This window comes from Solanum lycopersicum, chromosome 3 (genome assembly GCF_036512215.1).
Source record: "Solanum lycopersicum chromosome 3, SLM_r2.1".
Lineage (NCBI taxonomy): Eukaryota > Viridiplantae > Streptophyta > Magnoliopsida > Solanales > Solanaceae > Solanum > Solanum lycopersicum.
The window spans coordinates 63,300,922-63,314,509 of record NC_090802.1 but is presented as its reverse complement, the minus strand read 5'-3'; the positions used below and the strand labels follow the sequence as shown (position 1 = coordinate 63,314,509).

Sequence of the window (13,588 nt, the reverse complement as noted above, 5' to 3'; positions counted from 1 at the left end):
ATGTTTGACTATAAAAATTTTACAAAAAAGTTTACCAATATTTTTACTTAAGTTGATAAAGAGAAAATTACTACAAATTGTATTCTTGATCAAACATAGTTTTACTTTTAAAATATTATTTTTCGCTTTGACTAAGAACACTTTTTTTTTTTCAAATTTCATAATTTTTGCCTAATGGGTCCTTATTCTATTAATTGTTCGTCGTACAGATAACGGCTACTTGGCCTGCTCAATTTCAAACTTTGTAATGTTATGTTGTCATTTTTAGGTTTTACTTCAATATATCCATATTAATGACTATTTATTTGCTCCTAAAATTATAATAATAATAATAATAGATTTATAACATGGTCTGTATTCAAATAAATTATTTTTATTCGGCTAGAATTGGATGTTTTATTATTATTTTTATCAATTGGAAAATTATATGAGCAGGTAAGTCCATGACAAAACAATATTACCCACTTGTATCTTACTTAGGTCATTCTGCTCAACAAAAGTTGATTAAAAACCTATATTTCATTTTTTTAAATTTAAATCGAAATTGACTTGTTCCTATCTTAAATTAAAAGTTTAAATGAATAAAAAATGTAGAGACATAAATAAATGCCAAAGCAAGACATATTTTAGTCCCACCATTTACAAATGGCTCTTCCTTAAAGTAATTAACAATATTGTAACTAATGTTTGATTATTCTCTATTTGTCTTTTAATAAATAAAATAATATAACCCGAATGTTCAAATCAAAGCTTTGCTTGCTCAATTAATTATAATAATTACTCTAATACATTTTTTCTTAACCAGTATTTGTCATTTTGTCCAAAATTCAGTATCAATTCAACAACAAATATTCCATATATTATAATGTTCTTTCCATACTCTTGATAATTGTTCACAACTAAAGAAGTAAAATTTTAAAAAATCTTAAAAGTTTTGACTAGTCGAATTAAAAAAATATTTTCATGGACCTTAGTCATAACTATTTATGGCTATCGATCTCCTATGTACATACAAATTAAATAGTAATTTCTCATTGATTATCTATTGTATATTGATCGTAAATTATAACAAATAAAGACTAAATTATTTTTATTTATGGATTTTTGTGTACAGTGTAGAAATCTCAACTTTGAATATAAAGTGTAATTGCAATTTTAATCACTTAAAAACACATATTTTTTGTTTAGACATAACAAATGGACCATATGACATACCAAATGGGCCATCAACTAAACTTTTACTACTCTCAAATCAAATGGAAGCCCGCCTTTTAATCATTAGTTTTCCTTTTTGAATTTTTCACCTAGTGTTAGATGTCTGTGTTAGAGTTTCGATTTAATTCAAATCATACAAAAAAAAATCCATTTAGAGGTGACATTCCTAATGTATCCAAAAATTAAACTCGAAAATTTTGATTAAGGATAAAGCAATATCACAATTATACCACAACTTATGTATTCAATTTTGCGGTTGCTTCAAAACTCTCTATCAAATGATAAACAAAAGTTCATTTAAATTTTGGACATTTGCTGATCAAAAGTAAATGTGATTATTATGAACTGCATTTTTAAATTTTGGATATTTGCTGATCAAAAGTAAATGTGACTATTATGAACTTGATTTAGATCCAATTTTTCTCAAAAAGGAAAGTTTTCAAAATATCAATATTTTAGCATTTATTAGGATCTCTTAGCCATATTTTTAATATTTATTAAAAGTTTTAATATTTTAGTTTGTTATATATCTAATTTATGTTTTTTTTTTTCAATTCATCTAATTTGAAAGAATACAATGATTTAACAACAAAAGAAAGAAAATCAAGAGAGAGAATATTTCAAAAAAAGAAAGTAAATATCATTCAATTTTTTCATCGGTTACATTTTCAAAAGAAAAACTCAAATGTATGCCTTTCTCACAATGTTTTGTTCTTTTTTTTCCTCGGAATTTTCTAACAATTTTTAATTCGTATTCATTCTAATATGCATATTATTTGTATTCGTTATAGTTTTATTTTGTATTTTGTATAATTAAATTTGTAAATTTTTTTATTAATTTGCATTCGTTCCAATAGATATATGCCAAATGAATTTTTATTTAAGAAACATATTTATATTTATGTATTTTTTCACTGCATATTTCTTTCTTTCTTCAGAATCTTGTATTTCGATTCATTCCGATACTTATTTTATTTTCATTCTAAAAAAGAGTTTCCGAAAGATATTTGCTAACGGGCCTAAAAGAACTGAGTGGCCCATTAATCTGCTGGCAAAAGTGATCTGTTCGGTTAAGAGCAGAGTGACCCGACTTGTACGAGTCTCATGAAAGCCCAACTCGAGAGATATCAAATGGACGGTTGAGCAATATTTAAGCGAATTAAAAGAGTCAAAATAATAATAATAATAAGTATTATTTGTTTTTGATCAAAATGGATGTGTTAATTAAATCGAAATAATGAATCATAATTCAATTCGTCAATATAATGTTAATATTTTATTTGTTGTTAATCCTTCGTAATTTGTTAATTGAAAAATCGCACTAAAAGCAATAAACGTTTATTTATCGTGCATATACCAAACAAATTAAACAAACAAATTAAGCAAGATCCATAGAATATTATTTTTTTATGTCAGTTTTGGCTATTTATATCGTAAATAGTTTTAATGTGCACATTAGTATGATTAAAAATCTAATTGTTCTTCAAAATTTTCTTTATATCTTTTTCACCATTATAGTGAATGGTATTTTTATAAATAATATTTTTATGCAATACATGTTATTTTTAATGTATTAAATTAAATAATACATAACAATAATTTATATATAATTAATACATGCATCGTTTATATAGATATTATTAACTCTCTCTATTTAGCATTATTAATATACACTTCATCAAATAATTTATTTAAAACTGATGTCTTATTATACGAAAAGCACAACTCATCTGAACGAATAATTTTTACACGTTTTAAATATGACAGACATAGCAGTATAGTGTTCGATACTAAAATATTTTTTCTTAGAACTTTCTAATTAATCCCTTGTGCACAATAGCTTACTCTTCATTATTTATTCAAAAAGATGAAGATGGTCTACATATAATTAACTTTTCACGTGTTCTGATGATGTTTGCTTTTTATTTATTTAATAATATAAGTACAAGTTAAGAGTAATCAAATAAGTATATATTATTATTATTAAATTTAATAATGATGAGATTAGACTTGATTTTGTCATTTAAATCGATAAGATCGAGTTTTAAGTGTTATCTTAATAAGCATATATTCTTTTATTACGCCGTCGATAATGACGCTAATGAAGCTAATTATCTATCCAATTTCTATTGCTTTTTGCTTTTTCCTATATTTTGTTTTAAGAATAGTAGTTTGAAAAATATCTTCTTTTACTTTATGTGAATCTGACCTTAAGAGAAAATATATATAATTTAATTTTTGCACGTTTCACGTGTGTATCTTCATGAATGTGGTTATAAATCAATATCAATGTGTAGTGACGGATGGTTCCCTTTTTAATATAAGGTTTTAGATTTGTATGTTAAATACGAAGAAAATATTATTGAAAATATCATCTTTCAAATAGACAACATTATAAGTAGGTTTCGTAAAATAAAACCACAAGTTAAATATTTTGTCATAATAATGATCTGCTTTTCCAAATGATGTAATGCAAATAATTTCATAGAACACGATATATATTACAGAATTCATGCATCATTAAAAATAATTGAAATCAGCTACAAACTTATTGGAGTCCGGAACCTAAAGGGTAAAAATGTTAACAAAAATTTCAAAATGATGCATGATTTTTTTTAATCAAAACGGTAAAATCGCTCACGAAGTAGCGATTTTGTCCGCCGGAAAAAGTAAAATCGTTGCTATGGCAACGATTTGTTAAATTTAATTTTTTTAAAAAAAAAACTTAAACAAAATCGCTCCCAAAAGAGCGATTTCAAAATAATTTTTTTAAAATAATTTTTTAATATATCGCTGCTGAGGCAGCGACTTAACTTCAAAAATTATTTTTTTTATATTCTTTTTTGCTTCTTTTTTTTTTTTAAAAAAAAAAGTTTAAATCAAAAATTTATTTATTTATTTTTAAATCAAATCGCTGCCAAGACAGCATTTTTAATTAAATTTTTTATTTTTTAAAATCAAATCGCTAAAAAAATTAATTTAAAATCGCTGCCTCGATTGCGATTTGATTTTTTTAAAAAAAATAATTAAAAATCACTGCCTTGCAAGTGATTTTATTTAAAAAAATAAAAAAAAATTGATTTAAATCTTTTTTTAAAAAAAAGAAGCAAAAAATAAAAAATTAAAAAAATTATTTTGAAAATCGCTCCCTTTTGTTTATTTTTTTAAAAATTAAATTTAACAAATAGCAGCGATTTTACTGATTTAGTTAAAATAAAATTATACCGTTTTAAAATTTTTATTAATATTTTTCACCCTTTTAGACTTCGAACTCAAACTTATTGGATATTCACTAATACGTGATAGAAGTTTATAATAAGTTGTCGCTAATAAAATTCAGCGACAAACTTTATCGCTAGCTCTATTTAATTACAGAATTAGCCCATTCGTTATTTCTATTTTTTTTATAATATAAGTAGTCAACCAAAGTTATATTTCTCTAATTTAAACTGATTTACTGCCTACAAACAACACTAAAAAGAAACGCAAATAATTGGAGGCCCCACATTCTATCACGTGAGACACATAAGTATTACATAACATATAATACTTATATATGATCTTCTCATTCTTTGTCATGTGTATGGTTCTATTACCAAAACAAGAAAGACTCCAATTTTTTTATTCTCTTTCTCCTCTTCCATATTTTCTTGTTTCTTTTTGAAATTTTATTTTTTTTTCTTCTGAATTATAGTTATTTATCAAAAGTTGAAACTTAATAATTTTGGTAGGATTAGCCGTGATTTAATTTGGATCATTTTTCAATTAACTTAAATAATTTGTTTTTTTAAAAAAAAAAAATAAAGATTGAAATGAAGTCAAATAAGTTAAGTCAGATGTTTCATCACTATAATTTTATTTTATTTTTTACAATAAAATTTTCGTCGACTTTTAGAAAATATATGATAATATAAAAAGATTGATCTAGCTATATATAGGATCTTTAAAAAAACGTTATGCATTATCTAATAATTTAGTTATTACTATGTTAAATTCGTTTTAACGATTTATTTTGACAAAAAGTTACAAAATTAGTTGCAATATACTATGTCTTGATGATATTTGATTTAAATAAAAATAATCAATTAATAAATATAAGATATTTTGAACATGAAGATGCACTCTTAACAATTAAAAAAAAAATATTACTTAAATTACGAATAAATATAAACAATTTGATTATTATAACGAGAAACACATGAAGAGAACAAAGTGGTTTATGAACCATTAAGTAGGAGAATAGTATGATGAGAAAATTTAAATCAATGTATAATCTTTCTATAAACAAACGCAAAAACAAATAACTTCACAAAATATCTAAATTCTCATATTCCTTATATATCGTTCTATAAGATATTTATAGAAAAATAAAAAATTCAATTCATGAAATTAATATACAAAATTTTATGTTCTTTTATTTGTAATTTCACTATCTTCAATTTCATTGAAAATTTCTTGTCACGTTCACTTTAATAAAAGATTCAATTTATGAAATTAATATTACAAAATTTTATTTTTTTTAATAGTTATTTTACTACCTTCAATTTTATTCAAATATTAGATTGAAAATTTATTGTTACATTCACTTTAATTTTTCCTTAAATATATAATATTATACAAATAAAATATACATATTAGACATTTTGGGTAAGTCTGAAAAATTCTTATATAACGTATAGAGGAAGGGAAAGTAAAGAAAAAGGAGAAAAAAAGAAAGTAAAGAAAAAGTTTAAAATAAATGAGAAAAGTAATAAAAATGAAAGAGAATAAAATAGTAAAACACGGATTCAACTTTTACAGTTGGCAGTAAAAAAAAAGCCTCACACAACTGATAGTATAGGTGTGCCTCTTCTGATATGATAACTAACAAGAATAATTTATATTCTCTTTATTAAATTTGTTTTAATAATTTTTTATATCAAATTAAATGAACCAATAAATTAAAACGAGGAAAGTTAAATATTTTATTTTGTGTATATTTGTATATTTTTTGTTACTCCTATAAGTGTGGGATCTGAAGATCAATTTTTCCATGAAATGATTGAATTGGTTAACAGCCAGTGCAAGTAGATTGAAATTAAAAGCATATAATAGGACAATTTTAATTAATTAGTATACTCTTTGTGCCAATTCATTTCAAGATTGACTCAGAAGTGGTCTTTTTTTGAACTTGGCTGCACTTCTACAAGAAAAATAATTACTATCACTGATGGCACGTGTCTCCATGTTTCACTTTTTTTTAAAAAAATGTGTACTATTTTTTAATTTCATATAATGTATTCAAATTTATATTAAAAAAATTACAGTTCTCTATTATATATTTATCAAATTTTCATATCAAAATGAAAATCAACAAATAAATTAAATATGAGGAGAGTATGTTTTTTTTTATTTTGTATATAGTTGTAATTTTAGAGAAAATACATAATAACTCCATCAAATTTGTATCCTTTTCTGAAGTAGACATCTAAAGTTTGCGGAAATTCTATTATCTCATTCAACTATTTTCAATAATTTTAAATACATAATTTTTACAATATTTGCACTCTCATAATATGTGTGTGTCAGTGTGTGTTTCAGCCTCCAAATAATTTTATTTTTTTCTTACTTGTTTAATAGCGGGTCGGATAAAACCTTGACCCACACACATTTTAACCGAGTTAATACCTCAGATGGTCACTCAACTATGCACTTTTCTCTCAGAAAGTCACTCAACTTTCAATTTTCACTCAAAAATCACTCAACTATGCACTTTTTTCTCAGAAAGTCACTCAACTTTGAATTTTAATTAAAAAGTCACTCAACTATTCACTATTTCCTCAAAAAGTCACTCAATCTATTAAATTATTTTTTTAATTAAAATTTATTGATAATAATTATTTATATAACAAACCAAAATTTATAAAAAATAAAAATACCATTTAAATCATTTAGTGATCCACCCACCTAACCCGACCCATTAAAAAATATGATATGACCCATTTTATTTTGTCTTTAATCCTAATTGAAGATTTAAAGAGAGGAATTAATTTAGGATTAAAGACAAAATAAAATGGGTCATATCATATTTTTTAATGGGTCGGGTTAGGTGGATGAATCACTAAATGGTTTAATATATTTTTTAAAAATTTTGGTTTGTTATATAAATAATTAATATCAACAATTTTTAATTAAAAAATAATTTAATAGATTGAGTGACTTTTTGAGGAAAGAGTGGATAGTTGAGTGACTTTTGAGTTATTCAAAGTTGAGTGACTTTCTGAGAAAGAGAGCAATAATTGAGTGACTTTTGAGTGAAAATTGAAAGTTAAGTGACTTTCTGAGAGAAGAGTGCATAGTTGAGTGACCATCTGAGGTATTAACTCCATTTTAACCTATAAATTTTTTTAAGAAAGAATCGTGTTCATCCTTTCCAATTTCTTTTTCCAATTCTTTGGCTTTACTTCCCTTTAAAAAATTATTTTTTTTGAATTTCCTCATAAATATATATTTATATAAGTTTTGTGTGTTATTTTTTAGTTCAGTGTTTGATTTCAAATTTTCTCCCAAAAATTAGTTCAATCTTTTTTAGCTTTGTGGGTATTTCGAAATCAAGATTAGATTTGAGTTCTATAAGTGAAATTCACACTTTTAATTTGTACGAGTAGATTCTTTGATACTTTTGTTCTTAAAAAACTATGTAAACTTAAACGGGTTAAAACTTTTTTGTTTAAAGGTAATTAAGTGCAAAATTGATCAAGATTATGTCGTTGTTAAGTAGATCTTTCTAATAAAAGGCCTTAAGATGGATTGCTAGAACTTGATGATAGAAAATATAGAAAAGAAATTTTCTTTGCGTAGTAATGAACCAACTCTTGCTGTTGAGAAAAGATCTAAACAACCATTAATGGTGATTTGGGGAAGAAAAACATGGATCTCTTCACTTTGGCTTAACAATGCCATATGTAAGTTTTCCATTGGTTTGGGGCTGCAAGTTTACCCTTTCACGAGCTTTTTCAATGTGAAATTACAATTGTTGTGAAAATATATCAAAATGATGTATTTATTGTGGATTTGAATTGCTTCGTGGAGTAATAGAATTTTCACAAATTTAAAATATCTACTTAAAAAAATATAAGTTTAACGAAATAATGATGTATTTCGTCATAATTTTACGTTAAATCCTAAGAACGGGGAGTCAAAAGAACCATTAATTTATGAATCAATAATTGAAATGGTTAGTAGGTACTAGGCAGTGCAAGTAACTTTGATAGGACAATACGTTCTTTATACTTTTTTATATGAAAAAAGGCTTTAAAATGTCTTTTAATGTATTAGAAATTATTTAAAAATGTTCTATTTTCATCTATAAATTTGCTAATTTTTGACTTTTCTTGAATAGATTAATAAATCAAAATATTAAAAGAATTTGTAAAAAATTTACTATTAAAACTAAATTTATTCAAATTTTAAAATGAAACGGAAATAGTATATTTTAGAATAATTTTTGTGGCCATTCATTTTAGGATCGTGTCCCAAAGCCCAAAGGTGGACCAGAAACAAGATTTAATATAATTTGGTGGCCCATGGTCACACGTCTTCGTGTTTCACTTTCACCTTCACGTGAAATGAGAATTCGTTCTAGAAGGAAATGAGATCTTTGATCATACAATTATTTGTTTTTTCAAAAAATAATTGTTCGCAATTTTATTTTATTTTATATGTAGCGATACATTTTTTATAAATTTAAAAAAGACCTAATAAAATTGATTATTTTAAATTAAAATGTAAATTATAATAATAATCGAATAACTTCTTTGACGCTATCATAAAATTAAATCTTCAACTAAACTGACGCTTTGAATTCTTAGCTTAAAGAAATGAGAATTATCCGAGCTAGAACTGCAAGAGGTAAATCGTTTTATTGAACACTAGAAAAAAACAATACAAGAAACTCAAACAAAAGCGAGTGTTTCAACATGTTTATAGGCATCAAAACAATCATACCGAGCACCACCAATGAAATTTCTGAAAGAATGAGGCTGTATATCAGCTAACTCTTTCACCGTCCCGTTATGTATATCAAACACAACAATCGTCCCCGGAAGTGATATCAATACCCTTGCTCTGTCTTCTTCATCTGTTAGAAAACAGAGGGTACTGAACGCATATGGAAAGTTGTAATCTTCAGGAGGATACACTTCTTGATTCACCATAATCGGATACAAATTGGTCAAAAATTCAAGATTCACTCGATACTTTACAAACCAACAAGAATAGTCACTCTTCAATTCCAAAACATCAAACTGTATATCTTGTGGCTTATGAATCTCAATGAGATGTAAACAACCACATGATTCTCCGAAATACTCTATATTTCTGTACCACTGTCCTTGAGGAATATCGGTGCTAGGCATTGATTTAAACACGCAATTATCAACTTGCAAGCACAAAAAGGGGCTTGTTTGGCTAAACCAATGAACAGCCCCTTTCCAGAAAACCCCACCATAGCTGCATAAATCCACTTTATTACAGTGCTCATTCGAGTGTCTCCAAATCCCAGATCCAGATGAATACACAGAGAACTGGAGTCGGTTTTCAGAAACAGAGAGCCAAACGCAAACAACATAGTAATCGTCGGAGATCTTGGGATCGAATGCTAAGTTCATACTTTTCACTAACATAGTCTCCGGCACCGGAATGTACCTCTGATGACCGGTAGTAAGATTACAAATATAAAAATCCGTCTTAGCATCATCCGATTTAAAACCAACGCATAGAAGCCCATTACAAGAATTGATGCTACACACAACTCTGCTACCACGCGAATCGGATAAACGGTCGTAAATCCGAACCATTTCAGATATCCGTTCATCATTAAGAGCAAGAAAATCATAATTTGGGTGTCGGCACAAGAAAACGCCGACGGTGGAAGCAGAGGAGGTAGCATTCCGACGAGTATGGAGTCGACGGAAATGGGCACTAGAGATAAGAGAAAGCCAGTGTTTAGATACGCACTGGAAACGAAGTAGAGATTTTGGGGGTAATCGGAGGAATATTTCAGTTAAAAGATCTTCACTGCCGGCGATTTGCTCCGATGAAGAGGAGATTTCCGAGGAAACCGGTAAGTGATGGTTCAGCTGTTTGATGTAACTCCGGGAGTGGGTAACGGTCAATCTGATAGGAGCAATAGCACCGCCGAACGAAGTACAGTCGCCGGAAACCATGGTGTTTGATTTGGAAATTGAAATCAATTTTAATGAAGTGAACTTGGACACTCTATATATTAAGAGCAGCCAGTTGTAAGTCTCTGTCCCTACAAATTGATAGAGTTAGTAATATTTAATTAATGCAATTGCCCTACTTTATTTGTAACCCATAAAAAAATATAACTATGAGAAGTTTATAAACTTTATCTAATGGTATCCAAAATATCACACGTTTTTTTTCTGTTTTTAGTCTATTTTTATAAAGAGCCTTTTAAATAACTCTGAGTAAAAGGTGTGTTGGTCACTATTAAATAAATAATTTTAAGTAAAAATCATGTTGATCATTGTTTTAAAATAAATAACTTTGAGTAAAAATCGCGCTAATCACTGTTCTAAGACGAATTACTCTGAGTAAAAGTCGTGTTAGCCATTATTCTGAAACGAAATTAAAGCAAAGGCTAATTGAAAAATGTATAAAAAGAGAGAGAATTATGTAAAAGAAAGAAAATAAAATATTTTTTGGTGCATTCTCATGAAACGAAATGCCTATTTATAGGTGTTATGAAGCGAGTTCAAATAATGACAAGTGGTTTGTTTTTGTGAAATATTTGTCATGCATATTGCCAGCCACTCCTTTCAATTGTCATTATTCTAAAAATTATAATGTCATTTGTCTGCCAAAATGTTGAAATTCTGCTTACAAGAGCTAAGCGTCGAACTGTTTGAATAACCAGTCCAAATATATAATTAATTTGAGCATTCCAAAGTCTTTAGCATGACGATATCTTTGAATTAGATCTAAGATTAGGGTCAAATATAAATTATGTATGACTGATCAATATGGTCAACATTATAGTAATCTAGAATCGCATTTGAAAAAGTATTTAAATTGTTTAGGTTTTTATTCGCTTTAAAAAATTTCATATTGAAAATTAAAAAAGTAATTTTATTTTAAAATGCTTTGAACACAAAATTTCTGATTACTATCATAATATGTTGGTTTGGTGGATATATGTAGGTTTAAATAATATATTCTATAATTATCCTAATAAAAAAAATCTAAGTAGAAGAATGCTAGTTTATATGGTGATAAATCTAAAAGATGGGGAAAAAGTAGTTTAATATTAATTGATCCCTAGTCAATTTTCAAATCTAAAAGATGGGGAAAAGTAGTTTAGTAGAATTAATCGCTGGTCAGTCTTCAATCAAGGGGATTACATAAATGTTAAATAACTAATTATATCTAGAAGAATATATATACATAAAATATGTAATAAAGATATGATAAATTTTTGTCTCCTAATTTTCACTTATAAATTCGCCACCGAGGATATATTATAGAAAATAATTTAATTTATTATTAGTATCTATATTATTAGTACGAAGGATTAAATATATAATATAAGTATTTTATTAGAAATTTTACACATTAATAGAGGAGTATAATTTCTAATTTCTATTAGAATGATTCATATATAATTTGTAACGACAAGAATAATTTAAATCAGATTTTCAAATCATACGTATTTTCAATTATTCATAATGGAAAGCCCTAATATTTAATTTTCTGGTTCCTATTGTATCATGTTTAGTTAGAATCCAAAAAGTTTCTAGAAGAAAATGAAAGAAACTTGTTTCTATCTAAGGTTTAAGCAAGAACATGAAAAATGTGTATATATAGTACTAACACTTTTTCTAACGTAGAAGTATAACGATATTTTTGAAGATACTTATTTACTCAAAGATCGAAGGAGTTTGTTGATTCATTTGGAATTATCGTAAAATTGGATTTGCTGAAGATATTTATTTTATGTTTTGAAATATTTTTTAAATTAAATTTTAACACATTTAATATATTTATTATTCATGTGCACCGTATATATTTATCAATATAGACTTTTTAACAATCCGTAGAAAAGCTACACTACCATCTAAATAAATAAATTATAGGTAATATATAGCAAAATGAAAAGGCTTGTTGAATATTTTTCTTTCTGCCGCCACAATCGAAGACAAATAAATTGTCATAAAACTTCAAACTATATATTTTCTAATTTAATGACTAGTTCGAAATTGTTAAAAGACTGGTCTCTGAAGTTTTTAGTAATTGTGACGTTTACATTGGAAGGATAACGTAAGATGTTGTGTTATTTGGGTTCAAAATTTGACCAAAAATAATAATAATAATTAATTTAATAAATAAAATATTCTAATGTGATCTATTTATTTGGATAATTTAAAGGTATGTGACGTATCACATGGTGTATCATGTATTTAAAATTTTGTCTACGAAAAGGAGATTATCCTTAGATGCTCGTAATATATAATTAATTTATGGAAAAGGATACATTTTTTTCAGAAAGGAAATAATGAAATTATTTGATTTCTATAGTGTATTATTTTCTATTTATTTTTATTTTCATATTTTTAATATAAAATCTTTAAGAAATAATTTAGAACATAAATAATTTATGCTAAAATAAAATATGACAAAAATAATTATTTTTATCTTTTAAAATTAAAATTTATTTTGAAATAATGAACTTTGTGGAAAATGAACCCTGAGTTAGTAGTTGAGAGGACAATTAGTTGTGAAGTTCATATGAGACTTATTAATGCAGAGGACCAACTCTATTTGCGACCAAAATAATATATTATCATTTACCACTATTAATTTTGCTACTACGATTTAAAAAGTTCTAATAACACCCATTTATTTTATTTTATTACTGAGAGTTCAATTTTTTGATCATAAAATATTAAAAGACATTATGATATGATAAATATCACATGTTTTATCGATGTTTAATTAAGTTTTACATTAAAAAATAAAATTATAATAAAAAATAAGTCAATTTTCAAAAGGATTATTCTATCGTGTCTTGATCTCCTCGAGTCAAGCCTCAAACTGTAGACTTGACATAATAATTTTAAGCATTCAAAGGATTTAGGATGACGATTCATGAAGTTGATTAACTATTAGGATTAAAGAAAAAAAATATTAGGTATTTATAAATGGACCAAGATATTATTGTACATCACTTCCTAGTTCCAAATTAATTGATCACTCTTTATTTTGTATGATGCTTTAAAAATCATAACTAAGAATCTAATTTTATTAATTCACCTCTTGAGAATTTCGCAAACAAATTTACACTTCCAAATGAAAATTAATCGTAAGAATA

General features: G+C 25.9%; 1 protein-coding gene across 1 annotated transcript; it reads right to left on the bottom strand.

Moving 5' to 3' along the window:
• Positions 1-9,091: 9,091 nt before the first annotated feature.
• LOC101264199 (F-box protein At5g07610) lies at positions 9,092-10,921 on the bottom strand. Its single transcript, XM_004235868.5, has one exon. It carries the CDS (start codon positions 10,419-10,421, stop codon positions 9,150-9,152), a length of 1,272 nt encoding a protein of 423 aa, XP_004235916.1. The 5' UTR covers positions 10,422-10,921; the 3' UTR covers positions 9,092-9,149.
• Positions 10,922-13,588: the final 2,667 nt, after the last annotated feature.